Source organism: Podarcis erhardii, assembly GCF_964252035.2.
Source record: "Podarcis erhardii genome assembly, chromosome: 7".
Classification (NCBI taxonomy): Eukaryota; Metazoa; Chordata; class Lepidosauria; order Squamata; family Lacertidae; genus Podarcis; species Podarcis erhardii.
In genome coordinates this window covers 84,730,191-84,753,512 of record NC_138511.1, presented here as the reverse complement: position 1 = coordinate 84,753,512, position 23,322 = coordinate 84,730,191, and the positions used below count along the sequence as shown (strand labels likewise).

The 23,322-nt window shown below is 49.6% G+C and overlaps 1 protein-coding gene across 1 annotated transcript in view; it reads left to right on the top strand.

Moving 5' to 3' along the window:
* EHD2 (EH domain containing 2) overlaps positions 1-11,782 on the top strand; it is a 49,717-nt gene extending 37,935 nt beyond the window's left edge. The window contains exons 4-5 of the mRNA XM_081869153.1: positions 3,576-3,740; positions 4,957-11,782. Coding sequence (XP_081725279.1) covers positions 3,576-3,740; positions 4,957-5,493 — 702 coding nt within the window. The 3' untranslated portion in view covers positions 5,494-11,782. The remainder of the gene's footprint in view (positions 1-3,575; positions 3,741-4,956) is intronic.
* The last annotated feature ends 11,540 nt before the right edge of the window (positions 11,783-23,322 follow it).

The following is a 23,322-nucleotide window of genomic DNA, read 5'->3' as shown; positions in this document are numbered from 1 at the left end:
AGTTCATTAATAATAATAAAAATTATTTATACCCTGCCCTCCCCGGCCAGGGCTGGTCTCAGGGCGGCTAACACCGAATATAAATTACAATAAAACATAATAGGAAAAAGAAGGGGGGAAACAACAGTTAATTAAAATACGGCTTAAAATGCAGCTTAAAATGCAGCCTCATTTTAGTAAGGTAAAGGTAAAGGGACCCCTGACCATTAGGTCCAGTCGTGGCCGACTCTGGGGTTGCGGCGCTCGTCCCACTTTATTGGCCGAGGGAGCCAGCGTACAGCTTCCGGGTCATGTGGCCAGCATGACTAAGCCGCTTCTGGCGAACCAGAGCAGTGCACGGAAACGCCGTTTACCTTCCCGCCAGAGAAGGTTTATTTATCTACTTGCACTTTGATGTGCTTTCGAACTGCTAGGTTGGCAGGAGCAGGGACCGAGCAACGGGAGCTCACCCCGTCGCGGGGATTCGAACCGCCGACCTTCCAATCGGCAAGTCCTAGGCTCTGTGGTTTAACCCACAGCGCCACCCGCGTCCCTCCTCATTTTAGTAGTAGCCCATAAATCAAGACCATAAAGGGAGGAAACATCAGGTATTCACCCGAGCCAGCTATCCATGCTGATCCTACATGGGCCAGCAAAAAAAGCCAAGGGAAAATTTATATACCAAATCTTATATAAGGGGTCAGAGTGAGTCCAAGCTGAAGGCCAGGCAGAACAGCTCCATTTTGCAGGCCCTGCGGAAAGATGTCAAATCCCGCAGGGCCCTGGTCTCTTGTGACAGAGCGTTCCACCAAGTCGGGGCCAGCGCTGAAAAGGCCCTGGCCCTAGTTGAGACTAATCTAACCTCCTTGAGGCTTGGGACCTCCAAAGGGTTGTTATTTGTGGACCTTAAGGTCCTCCTCGGGACATATCAGGGTGCTGAGAATTGTAGGGCCCCATATCCTTTGCGGGAGAGCCCATGTGCTTTAACTTTGCGGTGCGTCTGCAGCTATTAAAATCCCTTCCTCGCAAACAGGATGAATGCTCAGTCAACAGATTTCAAAGAATTGTGGAGCTGGAAAGGACCATGAAGGTCATTTAGTCCAACCCCCTACAATGCAGGACTCTTCCTGCTAAAGATCGAAGACTGAAATAGCATTGAAATGGGATGGTGTTATAACTGCCCTCTTACACCACCGTGAACACAAATCATTGTTGTTGTTGTTGTTTAGTCGTGTCCGACTCTTCGTGACCCCATGGACCAGAGCAGGCCAGGCACTCCTGTCTTCCACTCCCTCCCACAGTCTGGTCAAACTCATGCTGGTAGCTTTGAGAACACTGTCCAACCATCTCGTCCTCTGTCGTCCCCTTCTCCTTGTGCCCTTCATCTTTCCCAACATCAGGGTCTTTTCCAGGGAGTCTTCTCTTCTCATGAGGTGGCCAAAGTCTTGGAGCCTCAGCTTCAGGATCTGTCCTTCCAGTGAGCACTCAGGGCTGATTTCCTTCAGAATGGATAGCTCTGATCTTCTTGCAGTCCATGGGACTCTCAAGAGTCTCCTCCAGCACCAGAATTCAAAAGCATCAATTCTTCGGCGATCAGCCTTCTTTATGGTCCAGCTCTAACTTCCAAACATCACTAGCACAAATCATCAAGGATGCACAATGAGAAAGGACCCTCGCTTTATCCATTTCTGATCAGAGGCCCAGGACAGGATTTACAACCTGGCTCCTGGCTCCCGCTTTGCGGACGTTTCCTCTGCTCATCTCTCTCCCACAACCCCTGCATCCTGTCTTGCCTGGGCTTCTGAGCCTCTCTCACGCCCCAGACGTCAGCCCCTTCAGCTTGGCTGCCACCTCAAGGGTTGATGAGCCCAGCCAACGACGCGGAGATTTCCTTATGCTCCAGACAATGAGCTGTGCTGCTTTGCACAGGAAAGTCCTGAGCCATAAATCCAGCCGGTGGTTGGGGAAGCGAGCCCAGGGAATCCATCTTCTAGCCAGAAGTCCAGAACTGCAAAGCCTGCTTTAGGCTGCTCTCAAATGCTAGAATCTTCTTCGGTGCTGCATCGCTCAAGTTCTGGAAGGAACACCATCAGTTTTCATGCGCACCAAGTTGGGGAAGGCTGGTAACGCTTTTGTTGGAAGCCTGAAGGTAGCATTCAAATGTTGTCGGTGACTTCTACCTCCTCAAGCTTCCTGGCCCTGGAAAAACACCTTTTCCTGGAAAGAACACCCTGCCTAGCACAAAGTCCAGGATATCTGCTTTGGCACGTCTTTCTTTCCCCACCTACTGCCTTGACTTCTTTCTGCATCCTCTTCCTCTTTCTTCAGCACCAAAATGCTCTGCCTGACGTCACTTAACCTTTTGCTCGTCTCCATGCTCCCCACTTGGAGGGTCTGCGGACATTCCATGACATCACGGCAGCTCAGCCACTCAGGGCCGGTCCTACCGTTTGTCAGAGTAAGGTGGCATGTGCCAGTGTGTGTGTGTGTGTGCACAGCTAAACAATGTTGGAGGGCAGTCGCTAGGTGTGTGCTGCAAAGCCTGCCCTGCTTGCCTTAAGCAAGCCTGCAACCCTCAGGTGTGGTGGAGGACAGGTTCCTGTCATCAGTGCTGAAGGAGCCTCCCCCTGCCAGCTTGATCAGCTTTGGAGCATGGAATAGGAGGCAGCGTTATCTTGTCCTTAGCCTCAGGTGGCCAAAAAGCTTGGGCCAGCCTTGCAACCAGTGGTGAGCAAAAAGCGGGGGGCGAGGGAGTATATCTTTGGGGGGGGGAATGAAGTTTTCACATTACAATAAGGGAGGAAAACCCAAACTAATCTACAGGAAATAAAGAAAAGAAAGATACCGAAGAAAGAAGGAACAGAAAAAAGCTACAAGATACTCCCTCAGCACATTATTATTATTATTATTATTATTATTATTATTATTATTATTATTATTATTATCACAGTAAAAACATAATGGGGGGACAATTTAAAATACAGATTAAAATGCCATTTAAAATGCAGCCTCATTTTAAAAGTAGCTGATATCTTAACTTTCATCCTGAGTAGAGGGGTTGTATCCAAGATTAGCCTGAGCCGACCCTTCAAAATAGGCACAGCTCCCATTAATTTCGATGGGCGGTATCCAATGCATTTATATTATTAATAATAATAATAATAATAATAATAATAATAATAATAGCCTGCCCATATGACCGGGTTGCCCCAGCCACTCTGGGCAGCTAACAACAAAATGTAAAAACACAGCCAAACATTATATATTAAAAATTTTCCGATACAGGCTGCCTTCAGATGTCTCCAGAAAGTTGTGTAGTTCTTTATCTCCTCGACATCTGACGGGAGGGCGTTCCACAGGGCGGGTGCCACTACCGGGAAGGCCCTTTGCCTGGTTCCCTGTAACTTGGCTTCTCACAGTGAGGGAACCACCAGAAGGCCCTCGGAGCTGGACCTTGGCTGAGCAATGGGGTTGGAGACGCTTCCTCAGGTATACAGGGCTGAGGCCTTTGAATGCATGGTGTGAATGTGGCCTGACAGAGACACGTGCTGCTCTTAAGAGCCGATCTTCATAAGCTGCTGCTTTGGTCCACCCAGGTCCATGCTCACATCATCAGCCACCTGAAGAGAGAGATGCCATCCGTTTTTGGCAAGGACAACAAGAAGAAAGCGCTGATTGCCAAGCTGCCCGTCATCTTCGCCAAGATCCAACTTGAGCATCACATCTCGCCGGGCGATTTCCCCGACTGCAACAAGATGCAGGTGAGGGCAGTTTCCTTGTCTCCCATCGCACTCATCTGAAGCAGCCATGATAGGCAAAACAACACAGGTTTCCCTGTACTGTACTAGATCCCATCTCCTTTATTTTTTTGCCATGGTCCTCGCCTCAAGGTCAGCGGTAGGAACCTTCCAGTGTTGCTGGTGGTGTGCAGGCAGAATCCGCACCTAGTGTCATGGGCTGCTTGGATGCAGAGAAGTGGAAGGAGGCACCAGCTGGGGAACCCCCAGGGGAAGAAGGCTCAGAGCCAGGGGGTGACAATGAGTGGCCAGAGGGAGAAGACAAGGAAGAGGAGGTGTGGGAAGCTGAAGAGGTAACAGGGTTTAGTGAGCGGGAAGAGGCTGTGGCAGAGAGCAGTCCAGAATCAGAGGCCAAAGCAGAGGCTGGAGAGGAGGGAAGTCAAGAGGCCAAAAGGCAAAGATGTGTCAGGCTGTTGAAGAAGCCAGGGGGCTCCCCCTCCTTCTGCAACAAGCTCCCCTCCTGGTCTCCCAGAACCAGAAGAGGCATGAAGAGGGCAGAGGAGAAGTTAGCTTCATGCAGGCACAGTCTCAGATTGCTTGGGGAAAGCCCTGGAGTGGAGGGGACTTAGGCAGCTGCGAGAAGGCCTTCACTCTCAGCAACTGCTTCATGTGGGCAAGACCTACTGGCACTCCTGTGCAGATCCTGTTTTTGCTAACAGTTAACTCCGACTTAAGGGACGCAGGTGGCACTGTGGGTTAAACCGAAGAGCCTAGGACTTGCCGATCAGAAGGTCGGTGGTTCGAATCCCCACTACAGGGTGAACTCCTGTTGCTCAGCCCCTGCTCCTGCCAACCTAGCAGCTCGAAAGCATGTCAAAGTGCAAGTAGATAAATAGGTACCGCTCCGGCGGGAAGGTAAACGGCGTTCCGTGCGCTGCTCTGGTTCACCAGAAGCGGCTTAGTCATGCTGGCCACATGACCCGGAAGCTGTACGCCGGCTCCCTCGGCCAATAAAGCGAGATGAGCGCCGCAACCCCAGAATCGGCCACGACTGGACCTTTACCTTTAACTCCGACTTGCTCAGTGTGATTTACTGTTGGCTCGCTCCTGTCACTCAGCTTTGGGGGGGTTCAGCATCACTTAATGTATATAGAATATAGCATTGTATTCAAGCAGGCAGGAGTACCACGGGGCTAGTCCCATAAGCTATGCCACTTCCTCCTCTCCCAATTCTTTCTAGGAGATGCTCATGGTGCACGACTTCACCAAATTCCACGGGCTGAAGCCGCGCATGGTGGATGCTTTGGACGAGCTGCTGACACTGGACATTGCCAAGCTGATGCCCCTCCTGCGCCAGGAGGAGGTGGAGGTCCCCGAGCAGATTGTGCACGGCGGTGCCTTCGAAGGCACCCGCAACGGCCCCTTCATCGAAGGAGCAACCGAGGGGGCCTACGAGGGCATGGACGACGACGAGTGGGTTGTGACCAAGGACAAGCCCAAATACGACGAGATCTTCTACAACCTGTCCCCTATGGACGGCAAGCTGAGCGGCACCAAAGCCAAGAACTGGATGGTCACCACCAAGCTGCCCAACTCCGTCCTCGGCAAGATCTGGAAGCTCAGCGACGTCGACCGCGACGGCATGCTGGACGACGAGGAGTTTGCTCTTGCCAGCCACCTCATTGAGGTCAAGCTGGAGGGCCACGGCCTGCCCTCCGACCTGCCCCGCCACCTTGTGCCGCCCTCCAAGCGTCGGCAGAAGGGGTCGGCAGAGTAAGGAATCTCCCCAAGCTGGCCTCCATTCCTACGCCAAGGTTTGAACTGCTCCAGTAGGCCCTGGTTTGGCCCCGACTTTTCATTTTCCACCCCTATCTGGCTCAAAGCCCTCGTGAAGGCCTCGTTCTTGCACAGCATGGCAGATCCTGCTTCCTGCTCCCTCCTTCAAGCCAGTCACCACTTCTGCCTTCTTCTTCGTCCCTACCGGACTCAAAAGAAAACTAGAAAAGTTCCAGTCCGCTCCAGCAGGCTTCAGTTCCTCACGTAGGCCTTGGTCCTCCAAGCATTGTTTCAACTATTTCAGTTGGTCTCATGGTCCAGGTTTCCACTTCCTTCTCCCAGGCCTAGTTGGGCCATTGGCCATTGGCCTTCACTCGCCAGACTTTCCCAGGAGGTCTTCCTTTCTCAAAAAAAGGGCTCCCTGCAGCCATGCGGCAATAGTTATCTCACACTTGAGCTACCTGCTTTCTCGGCACCAGCCTCAGACTGTTCTCTTGCCACTCGCAAATGAAGAGAACCTTGACCCAAGAATCTTGACCTTTTTTCACTGGGTCTTGGCCTTGTTGCCAGCTCAGATTCCAAGGTGTGCCCTTCTCATTCCTCTGGCTCCATTAGAAACCTTCTCTACGTTGAACCTCCCTAGCTGGACACCTCAAGGCTGCTCGGGGACATTATTCCAGCAGGGCCTTATGGACAGCGACGGTCGAAGGTTTCCTTGGTGGCGTTGCTGCCGCCATTACTCCTTGCCGGACTCCATCAGTCAGGGTGGGGGGGCAACGTGAGGCAGAAGTGAAGGAAGACCGGCAAGGAAAAGGACAGAACCACCAGTCCACACTCAGGTCCACGTGCAAACCTGACCAGGAAGCCTTTAAAGAAATCAGGGAGAGAGTATTCATTGACCCACCCTGGTCTACTGCCATCAGTAGGCTTGGTTCAACTACAGTGTCCACTTTTTGGAGCAAGGTTCACAGAATGAATGCTCACCTAGCAACCCTTACATGTCCAGAGTACAGGACCCTCTAGGGAAGGGCTATAGCTCAATGGTAAGGAACCTGCTTTGCATGCAGAAGGTCCCAGGTTCGGTCCCCGGCATTTCCAGGTGAGGCTAAAGAAATGGATGGGGCTTGTCATTTCACAGATAGTGTTGGTGGTAGAAGAGAGCTTTGCCTGGGTTTCTTTTCCATCCTCGCAAGTGAAAATTATGCCTTGGGTGTTTGTTGGCTTGGGAAGGCAAAGTAGAAACCATGGGCTAGATAGATAAACCAAGTTAAAAGAACTCCCTTATTTCCCATTGGAGGGGTGCCCTCACAGCGAGAGCCTGCCTGGATTGTGCAAAACCCTCAGGGAAAACAAGGAGAGTTGGGCCAGCAGGAGACAAGCAGATGTTGGAAGTGCCCTCCTGGCACCAGGCCCCCTGGGTAGCAGAGAATGCTTGAGGCGGCAGCCTTTCAAATCCAGCCTTTGAGATGGCCCCCTTTGCAGACCAGGGAAGCCAAAGCGTCTTCCACCTGGAGACGGGATTAAGAGCGCTCGCCTCAATGCAACAGGCATTTTCCCCAACCTTCTGGGAAGACATTGGCAGAAGCAAGAGCTTCTTAGGAGACCCTTCCCAAGTGTTATGGGGTGTTATGGGGGATATAGGGTGGAAGCTCCTACACAGGAACAAAAGAGGCAGCGAAGGCCACTAACTTGGGTGGCTTTAAAAGAGTAGACAATTTCATGGATGATAATGCCGTCCATCCCCATCAGCCATTATGGCTGTTGCTACCTCCTGTCTCAGAGGCAGTATGCATTCAAATACCAGTTGTTGTACTCAGGTCCTGCTTTTCAGGCTTCCCAAATCGGCATCTGGTTGGCCACTGTGAACCCAAGATGGCCCACTGAACCTGATCCAGCAGGACTCTTCTGATCCTCTTAGCAAGCTCTGCTTCAGCCCACGTTTGCTGGGTTCAAGCCAGAGCCGGCCCTACCGGTAGGCAAGAGGTAGAAACCTGGCCTTCACGTTCACAGGCCAGATTTTGGGTGGGTACCGCTGACAGACGTCGTCATTTGCTTCGTTGGCGTTAAACTTTTTATCATCCCTGAGGGAGGCTGCCGCTCTGTTTTCTCTGTCTCAGAAAACCAAATGCCTTGGAGCCTTCTCTGGGCTCAAGTAGGGTCGTTCCCTACGGAGGCCTGTGACACGGTGAGGAAGCTGCTGCCGTCCCGTCCACTCCTCAAAAGCCTCTGCTGGGTTTTGAGAAACCACACCCCAATTGCTCTGGCTGCCTGTTTGTGCTGACTACTGAAATAGCCTCCATTCCTAGGCCTGAATACTGCTGGAGGCCACACCCCAAGGCCTCCTGGGATTTAGCTTCCTCCAAACATCATGCTTTTTCTACTGGCCAAAGGCCAAGTAGAGGCCTGAGTTGACCTCACAGCCAAGAAGATCTCCATCCATTTGCAAGGGTGGGGTGGTTGAGAAAGTTGAATAAGGGCTGATGTCCAGATGGGCAGTCTATGGCTTGAGGCTTGCATTGGACTAAGGCACCTGAAGTTAGGAATCGGGGAGCAATCTGCTTCAGCTTGCACTTAAAGATGAATTTACCTACCTAATCCGCATGCCCCAAAACAATATGCAAACCAAAAACGCAACCACCCTTTGAAATTTGCACTTTTCTGTTCTATAGCCAAATAAAAAGATGAACGTGTTAGCGGAGAAGCTGCATAGAAATGCATATATTGCTGAAATTAACACACACGACTTATTTATATCAGGGGAAGTTGCTTGCAAAACAACTGTGCTGGCTTGGCCTGGTGGGAGTTGCAGTCCAAAATATCCAGAGGGCACCAGGTTGGCGATGGCTGCAATTATGCAATTAACATAGCACAGGGTTTTTGTGTTGCGATTTCAAGAGGGCTGTCTGAGTTACCCGTCTGTCACACCGAAAGGCAAAATATTGTACCACACCTTAAAGACCAACTAATGTTATGGCACAAGCCTTTCTGGAGTCATGAATTTGTGAGTCTCTAAGGGACGCAGGTGGCGCTGTGGGTTAAACCACAGAGCCTAGGACTTGCCGATCAGAAGGTCGGCAGTTCGAATCCCCACGACGGGGTGAGCTCGGTCCCTGCTCCTGCCAACCTAGCAGTTCGAAAGCACGTCAAAGTGCAAGTAGTTAAATAGGTACCGCTCCGGCGGGAAGGTAAACAGCGTTTCCATGTGCTGCTCTGGTTCGCCAGAAGCGGCTTAGTCCTGCTGGCCACATGACCCGGAAGCTGTACGCTGGCTCCCTCGGCTAGTAAAGCGAGATGAGCGCCGCAACCCCAGAGTCGGCCACGACTGGACCTAACGGTCAGGGGTCCCTTTACCTTTAAGGTGCCACAAGGCTCTTGTGTAAATTCCATCCATAGGGAAGCTTGAGCAGCCCCACCCAGCCCAGCCCCAGCCTTTTATCGTGCTCCATTCCAGCCCACTTCCCCACCACCACCAGCTGCTTTTTATGTAATGAAAACCATGCGCATTAATTGCTTTCATGCAATAAAATTTTCTGTCTTGTTTGGTCCTCAATCTGTGCATTAGCAGTGCCAAAGTTTTGCATTTTTATCATCCTAACACTGTGCCTTAGGCTCACCATCTTACAAGGGTGATCCATCACAGCTGCATTTGTACCCAAGCAGCACACTGGATCTCTTCTGCAACTGATAGGAATCCTGCCCTTTGGTGCTAGCTCTGATCCGAGGGCCCTCTTTTGTAATTCTGTCCAGACCTCACCCCCATGCCCTGCACCTCTGCAAGCCTTTTCCCTTGCTGAGAAGACCAAAGCAGTGTTCTGCCCACACTTGATGCTTCCAAGATGCTCCTTTTGACCTGGGAGCGTGTCATAATGACCCCATCTAGAACATATACCTGCTTTGGATTGTTGGGGTTTCGACTATCCTGGCTTCCCTGCAAAGGACGCTGCGGGTTGTCACTTGCTTAGGGTGCTGAGAATGATCTCCTTAAAAATCCTGTCGCAGACCTGCAGTTCCTGGGGGGAGAAGAAGTGACAGGTAAACCAGTTCAAGCCTGTCGTGTAGACGTGGCCTCTGTGTCTCAGTCAGTAGGACTAAAACTGGAGAACCAGCCATAGGGACAAGTAGGGGATGCATGGTTCCCCATCTTGGCAGCTAACTCCCCAATGGTTCTCCGGAGGACTGTGAAGCATTCCCTGGCAGGGCTGTGCATGTTCCATGTTGAAAATTAAAGATTTGCACATTCAGTCTTTGGAATATATTGCACCACACACTGAAGAGCTTACGCCATGGGTGAGCAACCTTTCAATGTTAGAATATCTTTACAGCTATTACAGGAATTGTAAAGGATGCTTGTCCCTGCAGTGTTATCCAAATCTTTAGACCTTCGAGCCGGAGCTCCTGGGTTGTTTTTCCTGTGCTGCAATTAAACATGTAGATGTTCTGATATTGAAAGGTTGTCCGTCCCCCCCCCCCTTTGACCTAAATATTGGCTGTCAGCTGTCTGCAAGCCCCCTCAACTACCTTGGCTGAGCGGCTGTGATGTCACAGAATGTGCGTGATCATTATTGATTAGAGGGGGCTATTTACAATTTACGTTGTTCTTATGAGAAAGATGTCTGGTTCTGTGGGAAGTGTTGTGGGAATGAGGTTCAGAGGAGACGTCAATTCCACCTATCGCTTCAACATAACAGGTCTTCTCTGCAAGTTTCTAATGATGAATATTTGCATATGCTTCCATACTTTTCCCTCCTGCTAATTGATTTTTTCCTCTCCCTCCCAAATCATTGGAGTTCAAAAGAAGTACAGTGGTACCTCGGGTTAAGAACTTAATTCGTTCCAGAGGTCCATTCTTAACCTGAAACGGTTCTTAACCTGAGGCATGCTTTTGCTAATAGGGCCTCCCGCTGCCGCTGTGCCGCTGGCGCAGGATTTCCATTCTTATCCTGGGACAAAGTTCTTAACCTGGAGCAACCACTTCCTGGTTAGTAGAGTTTGTAACCCGAAGCATCTGTAACCCGAGGTACCACTGTATGTTAGAGGGATGAGAAAAACATCAGGAGGTGAAGAAACTCAGAGAAGTTTCCAACCATTTATCCAAATCCATGAGGTCTAGCAACTTGCTTTAAAACAAGTACACCAAAGAATTGCGAGGTTCTCAGATGCATAGCTCTTTGTTGGGCAGAAAATCCTTTGCTGGCATGTCATCCTTTGGGCTGGGTGTGACACAAACAACATTCTGTTCATTCATTACATTACTTTGTCAACAAATGTTTAGCCAGTAGTCACGGAGTTCAAATCTGCTTCCCGGCCTCTCCAGCTGTGTTTTTGCAGTAGCACTGTTACAGGTCAAGTTTGTTCTCATGTGAGCACTGTGTGTAGGGAATAGCTGTCACTTTTACTCCATTTGCACTGCTTCATGTATACCTGCTGGGCTCAGATCCCTCCCTCTTTCACTGTATTCCAGCTGCACACTCGAGCTTGTTCGTTCGCTCCATTCTGCCTTATTGTTACCATTGCAGAAGCTGTGTCCGTATTATTTCACATTGAAACAGCAGCATTTATCTGCCGACTTTGCTTGCCGTTTGCTTTAGGAGTGACTTGATGCTGACTTTGGAGATTTCTGGATTGGGTGAAACAGACAGGGAGCAGAGAGCGTGTAGCTGACATTCAGATGGCCTGGGTCTGGCGGAAGCTGTGTGGTGCTTACAAGACCAAACAGATCCCTAGAGTGCTCTTAGAAAACCCCTTAGCCCACTGATGAAGCTGTGGGTTCCCCATCCTGTAGGCAGGACTGTCACCCCTTTATTCTTAAAATGTCAACATCTGCAACAAAAGACTCCAAACTCTGCGCCCAGAATAGATGATGCAAGCCACCTACACATAATATGAATATCCTTATGCGTGTGTATATACACCGTTTTGCCCAATTCATTCTGCTTCCAGACTTTTCCCAGCACCCCTGTATTTGCAAGGTCATTCCCAATCACTTTACTGCAGAGGCAAAGGCTGACCTACAGCCCAGGAATTTGCACCAGCAGAGCTGCCCCGTCCCCTGGGATGGAAAGGGAAGACAGACAGCTCCACATCAAACCCCAGGATCGAGGCGAGAAGTTTGATTCCAGGTGGTGGTGGGGAAATCTAAGGAACCAACTGTCTTCACTGAGAACCCTCTGCTGGTCTTGATGCACTTCCTTGGGAGACCCAGGTGTGCAGAGGACCCCCTGCTGCTTCCGCAATGTGCCTTTGTCACTGTAACAGCATTTCAGCCTAAATAAAACATGTTGTATTTACCAGCCGGAGTTTGTCTGCTGTGTGCCTCTGTGTGTTTGTGTGTCTAGCATAGGGCTTATGGCTATTTCCTCACATTGGTGTGACAGTTTAGCAGTGTGGTATTCAATTTTTTACATTTGTATGCTATGGTGTGGCAGCTGTGGCCTGGGGAGGGTCCCAGGAGCCTTATTATTATTATTATTATTATTATTATTATTATTATTAATACCCCACCCATCTGGCTGGGTTTCCCCAGCCACTCTGGGCAGCTCTCAACAGAATATTAAAAACACGATAAAACATCAGACATTAAAAAGCTTCCCTAATCAGGGCTGCCTTCAGATGCCTTCTAAAAGTCAGATAGTTGTTTATTTCCTTGACATCTGATGGGAGGGCGTTCCACAGGGCAGGCACCACTACTGAGAAGGCCCTCTGCCTGGTTCCCTGTAACCTCACTTCTTGCAGGGAGGGAACCACCAGAAGGTCCTCGGAGCTGGACCTCAGTGTCTGGGCTGAACGATGGGGGAGGAGACGCTCCTTCAGGTATACAGGACCGAGGCCATTTAGGGCTTTAAAGGTCAGCACCAACACTTTGAATTGTGCTCGGAGCCAATGTAGGTCTTTTAGGAATGGTGTTATATGGTCTCGGCGGCCACTCCCAGTCACCAGTCTAGCTGCCGCATTCTGGATTAGTTGTAGTTTCCGGGTCAGCTTCAAAGGTAGTTCCACGTAGAGCGCGTTGCAGTAGTCCAAGCGAGAGATAACCAGAGCATGTACCACTCTGGCAAGACAGTCCGCAGGCAGGTAGGGTCTCAGCCTGCGCACCAGATGGAGCTGGCAGAGAGCTGCCCTGGACACAGAATTGACCTGCGCCTCCATGGACAGCTGTGAGTCCAAAATGACTCCCAGGCTGCGCACCTGGTCCTTCAGGGGCACAGTTACCCCATTCAGTACCAGGGAGTCCTCCATACCCACCCACCTCCTGTCCCCCCAAAACAGTACTTCTGTCATGTCAGGATTCAACTTCAATCTGTTAGCCACCATCCATCCTCCAACCGCCTCCAGACACTCACACAGGACCTTTACTGCCTTCACTGGTTCTGATTTAAAAGAGAGGTAGAGCTGGGTATCATTTGCATATTGATGAACACCCAGTCCAAACCCCCTGATGATATCTCCCAGCGGCTTCATATGGATGTTAAAAAGCATGGGGAAAAGGACAGAACCCTGAGCAGAGGCAAAGGGCGCCACTGAAATTTGAGAACCCCAAGTCCACCACTGTTTCCCCAAAGAACCCTGGGAACTGTAGCGGAGCCCTCCCAGAGCTACAGTTCCCATCAACCCTTGTGGAACCATCAAGTGTGCACCATTCTCTTCCTTGAGAGAAACCAGAGATCTGCAGGACTTGTCCCGTACAAGGCCATGAGGGAGGGAATAAATTTTGGAGACCCATGTAGTTTTTCCTCCTCCATTTGGCAGGGCATGGCAAGTGTCCCCAGCCTGTGACTCACCCACTGGGCCCCAGCCAGAACACTCCTCACCAGGCCAAAGGAAACTTTCACATTCCACTCTCGGGTGCCAAAAAGAACAGGCGGTACCAAACGGCTCAGTACATGGAGATTCCACGGTGGGGGTAGCGCTGGGGCAAAGCCCCTGCCCGACTAAGGGGGGCAGAGTGGGTGCGGTTTGCTAATTTAAGACTATTGAACTGGGCAGCTCTACAGACGATAGTTTGCATGGCTTTATTGACTTAAGAACCTCGTCACCCAGAGCTCAGGGGCCCTCCTGCTCATGCTGCTGAGTGGGACTCTGCATAGGTGCCCTAAAATCCTGCCCTAGTGGCTCCACAAATCCAAAAGGGCCCCTCCGGATTGCAGTGCTACCAGGCCAGCATTTGCAAGCTCAGTGACCAGCCAGTTCTTCGCTATGTCCAATAGGAGGACCGGGAGCAAAGGCCTGCACACACATTGGCTGTGCACATACCATAAATTTAAAGCGCACACAGGAAAAGAACATCAGGAACGGCAGCTTGTTAAGGGTGCTGGGAATTGTAGTTCTGTGGTGAGCAAACTACGATTCCCACGATTCTATGTGGTCGTGCTTTAAATGTGCCTTACGTATGGTGTGCATGCAACCATTATGGGAGCACTGCAAATGGCATGATTTAATCACCAGCGCTCTTGGGATTGGGATGTGGACAGCAAGATTTAAAAGCTCTAGCAGATATTAAAGATTTTAAATGCACGAAAAACAATAGTGTTACATTTAAGAGCTATTTTACACACACACACACACACACACACACCAGCCCTGCAAATCAGTCTGCAAAAATAAGGAGCCTTCACAAATTTCTGCAACCCATCTACTCTCACATTAGTAATCATTTGTGGCCCACCCACCCACCCCCAGAACCACCATCTTCTCTGCCTGATTGCTTAGAAGTGATCATTATTCGCCATAGGTGACCAGGCCAGAGGTTATTTATACCAACATGGATTTGAATCTCCATATGACCAATAAGCATGCAGGAAAATAGGGGATGGGGAGTAATCCACTATTCAGGTTTCTAATAAATATATTTCTACTATTTATGTACCAGTCAGCTAACAAACTCAAGCTCCTAAGACGGTTTACATACAGTGGAACAGTTTTAACTGTGTTGCTTCCCCAGAACAACAGTGTGATCAAAACCACTGAGCCTCATGGGCTTGCCGATCAGAAGGTCGGTGGTTCGAATCCCCGCAACGGGGTGAGCTCCCATTGCTCTGTCCCTGCTCCTGACAACCTAGCAGTTCGAAAGCACGCCAGTGCAAGTAGATAAATAGGTACCGCTGCAGCAGGAAGGTGAACGGCATTTCTGTGTGGTCTGGCTTCTGTCACGGTTTTCCTTTGCGCCAGAAGCGTTTTAGTCCTGCTGGCCACATGACCCGGAAAGCTGTCTGTGGACAAAGGCCAGCTTCCTCGGCCTGAAAAGCAAGATGAGTGCCATAGACTAGACTTAACCATCCGGGGGCCCTTTACCTTTTTACCTACAATCAACATAAAACATTTTATGCTTCCACCACATTCAGAACGGTAAAAATGAAAGTGGACCCTAAACCCCAACAACTATCAGCTGATTCCAGCTGATTTCCAAAGATCTACAAAAATGCAAACACAACATGCTGGCCAAAAACTGTTAGTGAATATATAATCGGTTATGATGTCATTCAAAATATACGAATAAGCCGCTTCAGAGTTGATGTATATATCATACAACACATCTCACAAAATATGCAAGTAACTACAAGTTGTTATATGTATGAGTCAAAGAAAGAATCAAACAAATCAATAGCGAGGAACGCAATGGTTGGCATGAAAAGGAGGAGGATGTGGATATTTCACCCCTCCCATTGCAAGAATCTACTGACAATGTTTCAGAAAGGAGGGGTGGAATCTGCTCATCCTTCTGCCTGAAGTTGTCTGAGTGTTATCTGTGTAGAGATAAGATGACTGCTTAAGCAACTGTAACACTCATGCAGTCAGCATCTCCGATAAGTCTTTAGTAGTTTATTTTAGTTTCGCAGAAGCTGTAAAGGAATAAAAGAAGCTATGCTTCAGAGCCGTCACTCGTGTAGTTTATACTCTGCTGTGCTCCGCTGACTTTGGAACTGAGTTTGGTCTCACAGCTCCAAGTTGTGAGTCCATTGCACTTAGACCTGCTTCCCGCAGTGGAAGGTCTCTGGAAGTGCTTTCCCAGCTTGACTGGCCCAATCGGGGCTGAAGAGGTTGAGCCCAGTTGTTGTCACTGGCTCAAAGGCGAAGCTGACACGCTAAGCTGTCTCTCAAAGGAAGACGTCTCACAAAATTCTCAAAGGAAGACATCTCTCCAAAGTCTCAAAAGGACAGTATATCTGGAATAAAGGTGTATTGCAGCTTCTGTGCAGGACGCGGGTGGCGCTGTGGGTTAAACCACAGAGCCTAGGACTTGCTGATCAGAAGGTCGGCAGTTCGAATCCCCGCGACGGGGTGAGCTCCCTTTGTTTGGTCCCTGCTCCTGCCAACCTAGCAGTTCGAAAGCACGTCAAAGTGCAAGTAGATAAATAGGTACCGCTCCGGCGGGAAGGTAAATGGCGTTTCCGTGCGCTGCTCTGGTTTGCCAGAAGCGGCTCAGTCATGACCACATGACCTGGAAGCTGTAAGCTGGCTCCCTCGGCCAATAAAGCGAGATGAGCGCCGCAACCCCAGAGTCGACCACGACTGGACCTAATGGTCAGAGGTCCCTTTACTTTTACCTTTAACCCCAAGTGGTTGTCATCCAAGCTGCTTAGGAAAATCTGCTTTTTGCAGCACACCATTCGTTCCCCCTTAATAAAGGATTTCCCTTCTTTCCTGCGTTCCCTGCTGTCTTCTGCTTCCCTGACTGCCGTTTCCAAGTCACTGCTTTTGATTTTGCAACAGAAGTTGAGACTGAGAGCAAACGGCTCCTAACCCTTGCTCTGGGTTCTACCCACACATAGAAAAGGGGCGCGAACGAGGTCAGAGCCGAGACCAGAGCACTTCAGGGGTCAGTGGAAAACAGATGGTGGGGCAGGAACGGGGAAAAGAAGTGAGTCAGAATTAAAAAAGTGAGTCATAAAATTGTGGAGGGAGCCAAGTACATTCTATGGAAAGTCTGCGGCCGAGCAAGAGAAGGGGACACAGGGAAGGGGACACAGGGAATGCCAACTTCCGCACTTCTGGCGGAAATAATATGGCAGAACCTGGAAATGAGGAACATATTCCAGGCTGGGGGCCGCCTTCCCTTCAGAGTGACCTTCCAGGAGCCACATTGCAATGGTGGGCGGGGCCAGAGGCAAAGTGGCAGAGCTACAAGAGCGATGGCAACCTTTGCAAGGTGAGCTAATTTCTGCACACACTCGGTGAAATTAAAAAATTAAGGTCTTATATAATATAATAAATGTTCATAAATGTACCAAGCAAACACGTACATAAATATATAAACCACAGGTCTGAAGCGGCAGAGGAAAACAGCCCTGAAACCATTTTGACTCCCAAACTGACCAAATGAGTTCTCTGCAAGGTCAAGGAAAATGGAAAAGACCACCCACTGTCTTTTCACTCACAAATCCTGTCTTAAGGGTATGTCTGTGTATGAATAGGGGGAGCCTGTGACTTGGCTCAGGAACTAAGTATTTATCATTACAAAAGACTGGCCAGGCTCCCCAGGGTATCCAGTCAAGTAAGCATTAACAGGTAACCTGCCAGACATGAGGTAAACAACGCACTCAGATTTCTGTTGTAGACCACCACCCTTTCTGTGATGTAGGTATGATGTTTCTGGGGGTGGTCTTGGACTCCAGGGCGGGCAACTTAAAATGTCTATATAAGGGCAGGCACACCTTGGTTTTTTCCTGCGTGCGAGGGGAGCACCCTGTTGCAACAGTTCAATAAAGATCAGGCTTACGAGCTGCTTTGCTTCTCAATATTCTCTGGTTGGCCTCTTATTTTTTCTGACTGATGGAAAACCTGCAAAGGGTTCTTGTGTCCCCCATAAGGGAATAAGGGCAGATTTTTAATTATTACACTCGGCAAGAAGCATTGTCAGCATTCAAGGACTCATTCTAACCAGTTTTTGAAAAGGCACTTGAAGAGGGGGGCTATGGAAGGCTGTGGGGCAGGAGAGAGCGAGTCCTGTGGGGAGATAGAGAGGCCAGGGCACCATTTCAGTTTTAATTTGCATACCGCCTTTTTACATTACTATATGCAAGGCCGTTTACAGAACCAAAGTATACAATTTTCTGCATTTAGCTCTTGGGCCTCCTGGGCCCAAGGTAGTAAGCCTGCATTGGGATTTCTCTTCGAAATTTCTTATGCCTCAGATATAAGCAGTTGTAGAATCTGTTACAAGAACTCTAAGGTCCCAAATATAAAATAAACATTCATAAATGTACAAGGCACACACATACATACGTGCATAAACCATGTGTCTTAAATGGTACAGGAGAGCAATCCTGAAGCCATTTTGACTCTCCCAAATTGACCTCATCTATTTCTCTGCAAGGAGGAAGGAAATGGGAAAAGCCTCTCCATTGTCTTTTGCTTACCTGTGAGCCTGTGATCTGGTTTCAGGAATTAAAGTATTTACCATCACAAAATAATGGCCAGGCTGCCGAGGTGACCATTAACCAGTGCTTTTTTCTTCTTAAAAAAATGTTTAGGGGTACTCTCATTTTCCTACTCATATTGAAATACTGCCCCTCAATGAGGCCAAAGTTAGATTCACAAAATGTTTAGGGGTATGCGTACCCCTGCATCCCCCCAGAAAAAAAGTACTGCCATTAACAGGATTTCTGCTGTAGACCGCCTCCTGTGGCATATTTCTGCTGTAGACCGCCCCCTTCTGTGATGTATGTATGATGTTTTGCGGGGTGGTCTTGAGCTACAAGGTGGGCAGTTTCAAAGGTCTATGTATTTGGGCTTGCACTCCATTGTTCGGGGTTCCTCCTGCGTGTCGCAGTGAGCACCCTGTTGCAACAGTTGAATAAAGATCAGTCTTACTAGCCTCCCAATATTCTCTGGTTGGCCTCTGTTATTTTCTCCTTCCGATAGGGAACCCCCCTAAGGACTCTTGGATACCACATAAGGGAAAAGGAGCAGACTTCTTTCTATAACAAATAATAGAATTGTAGAATTGGACGGGACACCAAGAGTCATCTAGTCTACCCCCTGCAATGCTGGGATCCCACCCACAGCACTCTCTGGATGGGCTCAAACCACAAACCTTCTGGTTAACAGCCAGATGCACTGACCCACTGGATGCCCACCACCACCACAATTCCTCCATGAAAAGAGCAAGAAAGAAGTGTAAACTCATATACTGCCCCAAATTTTGTCACTTTACTCCCACATTCTTTCCTGGAATTAAAAAAAAACATGGAGATGAACGCTAAAGATGCATTATACAGTGGTACCTCAGGTTACATACGCTTCAGGTTACAGACCCCGCTAACCCCGAAATAGTACCTCGGGTTAAGAACTTTACTTCAGGATAAGAACAGAAATCGTGCTCCGGCGGCGCGGCAACAGCAGGAGGCCCCATTAGCTAAAGTGGTGCTTCAGGTTAAGAACAGTTTCAAGTTAAGAACGGAGCACCGGAACCAATTAAGTACTTAACCCGAGGTACCACTGTACCTGTATATTGCAATAGTTTTCTGGGAGCAGCTCTTGAGTTGTGTGAAAGCTCATATATAATGAAGAAATTAGCAGTTAGGGAAACAATGGGGAATAAACTGTCGTATGAATAAAGCCAGGGTAAGTTTTTATTTTTTGCTTCCCAGTTCCCCAAACACTAGGAACCTCCAGGCAGCATTTAGGGTAAGTTGCAGTTGGAGAGAAGAGTGCTGGACTTTTACAGTGGCTTTGCGATCTTGTCTTTATTTATATGCCGAGCAGACTTGCGGACGGATGCAGGGATAAGCACACAGGCCTGCTGTTTAAATCTCAAAAGTGACATCAGGACTCTATAAAATTTGCCAACAAAACACTACACCTCCCAAGGAACCTCTAAGTTTTGCAGGATTTTAGAGATCGCACACTGGAAGATATGCAGGCATCGATTATCGAAGAGCACACTGAAATAAAAAAACAGGGATAAAACAGTCATGTGTGAGTCTGCGCAGAAGATAAACTAAGTCCCATCGCTCTATGCAGCAAGATATAGAGAAGTCCCTCCAGTGAAGTCTCCAAGCTTCCAATCCCAAACTATTAGTCTGGCAGTCAACCCAACTGGTCTCTGCAATTATGATGGAGCAAGATTCTGTTCCAGATAATGAAAGGCCTCAGGAAACTTGCACCATATTGCAAAAAATAAAATAAAATAAAAATCTGTCTGGAGTCTCCTTCCCTCTCTGGACCGGTAAGGGATGATGAGTCAGATTGCAATAATCCATACATTATGGTATCGCAAGTCCAAGTGATCTCTTCCATTTCTGCAAAATGCACACATCTGGTTGTCCCCTGTAACGATTTGGAGGTTTCACATGTTTCTCCTGTGCAAAACAGAAAGCACAAATTTTGAGGGGTGGCTGGGTTTTGTAGGGGTGGCTGGCATTATGTTTAGTGCCCCCTTTCCCCCCTGACGCCACGGGGATTACTTTTGACTTAAGCAACAGTAGGGAGCCTGTATCTTCCAGCTGGCGGATGGTGCGGCATGAATACCGAGGGGAAACATCCGCCAGCCCTCAAACTCCTGTGAAAACAGTTAGCAGTGTTGGAAAAACACACTCACCACCCTGGCCTTTGCCAACCACACCCAGCACCCAGCCCCTCCAGAGCCCAGATGGACTGGGGCAAGCCTGTCCCCTAGTGGCTGCATGCAAAACTGACAATGGACATGCATATGTGTGCATACTTTGATTTATCATATACCTCAGGAGTAGGGAATCGTAGAATCATAGACTTGAAGAGTCGGAAGGGGTCACAAGGGTCATCTAGTCCAGCCCCACATTTTCTCCTCGCCCCTAAAGAAAGATCAACCCTATATTTCTCCAAAAACATAAAATACCAACCCTCCTTCCCCTTCTCCATTGTCAGTAGCCACGGAGAGCCCTCTCCTCCGCTGTGAATTTGTCCAATCCTCTTTGAAAGCCAACCAAGTTGGTGGCCATCGGTCTCCTGTGGGAGCATAACTGTCAATTGTCCCTTATTTGGCGGGAAACTCCCTTATCCCAGCGCTGTGTCCCGCTGCTGTCCCGGATTGATGATGTCCCTTAAATTTCCCAGGTTTCATGCTCGCCCGGCTTGGGAGGGAAGCAGCGGCTCGGGGTCCTCCGCTGTGAGAGAGAGCGTGTGCACGAGCTGCCGCGTCTCCGTCTCTCCCTTTTCCCCCTCAGGGGCACGTCGTGAGGAGACGGGTGGCGGAGGGCGGGCAGGCAGCCCCTCTCTTGCAAGACTTCTGCCGCGCTGCCAGGGGAAGCTGGAGGCGGCAGCGGTGGCGGCGGCTGAGGAGGCATCCTGAGGGAGGAGGAAGAGGAGGGGATGGGGAGGGACGCAGAAGGGCAGCGCTTCAGCGGCCATGGCGGCGCCGCAACCACCTCATGCCAGGCTCATGGGCGGCGTGGGAGAGAGTCTCTCTCAGGCAGGGAAGGGCCAATGGAACTCATAAGCCAAGCAAAATCCCTTATTTTGGCTGCTGATCCCTTATTATTTTTGAGGCTGCTGGTCCCTTGTTTTCAAATCTGTAAGTTGACAGCTATGTGTGGGAGGGAGTTCCACTGTTCCAACATTCAGATTCAATGGACGTCCAGTCGGAGCTTCAGTGTTATGAAAGAGGGAGGAAAACTCTCCTCCATCGACTTTCTCCATGCATTTCTAATCATGACATTTCTTACCTGCCTCCTCTCTAAACTCACAAACCCCAAATGCCGCGTCGGTCAGGGGGAAAGGGCAAGCCCCACTCCCCACCCCAAGTAACCCAGCGACCTCCCCGCTCTGCCTGCATACATTCCCTGACTCCAGTGGTGATAATAAATACATAGATGATACTGCAACTCCTTCATCATGCGAATTCATCATGCGAAAGGCTGGACTGGATGAATCCCTAGCCGGAATTAAGATTGCCGGAAGAAATATCAACAACCTCAGATATGCAGATGACACAACCTTGATGGCAGAAAGTGAGGAGGAATTAAAAAACCTTTTAATGAGGGTGAAAGAGGAGAGCGCAAAATATGGTCTGAAGCTCAACATCAAAAAACGAAGATCATGGCCACTAGTCCCATCACCTCCTGGCAAATAGAAGGGGAAGAAATGGAGGCAGTGAGAGATTTTACTTTCTTGGGCTCCATGATAACTGCAGATGGTGACAGCAGCCACGAAATTAAAAGACGCCTGCTTCTTGGGAGAAGGGCAATGGCAAACCTAGACAGCATCTTGAGAAGCAGAGACATCACCTTGCCAACAAAGGTTCGTATAGTTAAAGCTATGGTTTTCCCAATAGTGATGTATGGAAGTGAGAGCTGGACCATAAAGAAGGCTGATTGCCGAAGAATTGATGCTTTTGAATTCTGGTGCTGGAGGAGACTCTTGAGAGTCCCATGGACTGCAAGAAAATCAAACCTCTCCATTCTGAAGGAAATCAGCCGTGAGTGCTCACTGGAAGGACAGATCCTGAAGCTGAGGCTCCAGTACTTTGGCCACCTCATGAGAAGAGAAGACTCCCTGGAGAAGACCCTGATGTTGGGAAAGATGGAGGGCACAAGGAGAAGGGGACGAGAGAGGACGAGATGGTTGGATAGTGTTTTCGAGGTTACCAGCATGAGTTTGACCAAACTGTGGGAGGCAGTGGAGGACAGAGGTGCCTGGCGTGCTCTGGTCCATGGGGTCACGAAGAGTCGGACACGACTAAATGACTAAACAACAACAAATATTTCTCCAAAAACATAAAATACCAACCCTCCTTCCCCTTCTCCATTGTCAGTAGCCACGGAGAGCCCTCTCCTCCGCCATGAATTTGTCCAATCCTCTTTGAAAGCCAACCAAGTTGGTGGCCATCAGTCTCCTGTGGGAGCATAGCTGTCAATCGTCCCTTATTTGGCGGGAAACTCCCTTATCCCAGCGCCGTGTCCCGCTGCTGTCCCGGATTGATGATGTCCCTTAAATTTCCCGGGTTTCATGCTCCCCGGCTTGGGAGGGAAGCAGCGGCTCGGGGTCCTCCGCTGTGAGAGAGAGCGTGTGCACGAGCTGCCGCGTCTCCGTCTCTCCCTTTTCCCCCTCAGGGGCACGTCGTAAGGAGACGGGTGGCGGAGGGCGGGCAGGCAGCCCCTCTTCTTGCGAGACTTCTGCTGTGCTGCCAGGGAAGCTGGAGGCGGCAGCGGTGGTGGCGGCTGAGGAGGCAGCCTGAGGGAGGAGGAAGAGGAGGGGATGGGGAGAGACGCAGAAGGGCAGCGCTTCAGCGGCCATGGCGGCGCCGCAACCACCTCATGCCAGGCTCACAGGCGGCGTGGGAGAGAGTCTCTCTCAGGCAGGGAAGGGCCAATGGAACTCATAAGCCAAGCAAAATCCCTTATTTTGGCTGCTGATCCCTTATTATTTTCGAGGCTGCTGGTCCCTTATTTTCAAATCTGTAAGTTGACAGCTATATGTGGGAGGGAGTTCCACTGTTCCAACATTCAGATTCAATGGACGTCCAGTCGGAGCTTCAGTGTTATGAAAGAGGGAGGACTGCAAGAAGAACAAACCTCTCTATTCTGAAGGAAATCAGCCCTGAGTGCTCACTGGAAGGACAGATCCTGAAGCTGAGGCTCCAATACTTTGGCCGCCTCATGAGAAGAGAAGACTCCCTGGAGAAGACCCTGATGCTGGGAAAGATGGAGGGCACAAGGAGAAGGGGACGACAGAGGACGAGATGGTTGGACAGTGTTCTCGAAGCTACCAGCATGAGTTTGACCAAACTGCGGGAGGCAGTGGAAGACAGGAGTGCCTGGCCTGCTCTGGTCCAGGGGGTCACGAAGAGTTGGACACGACTAAATAACTAAACAACAACAACACTGCAACTCCTATTGCTTAATGGCGCTGCTGGGAT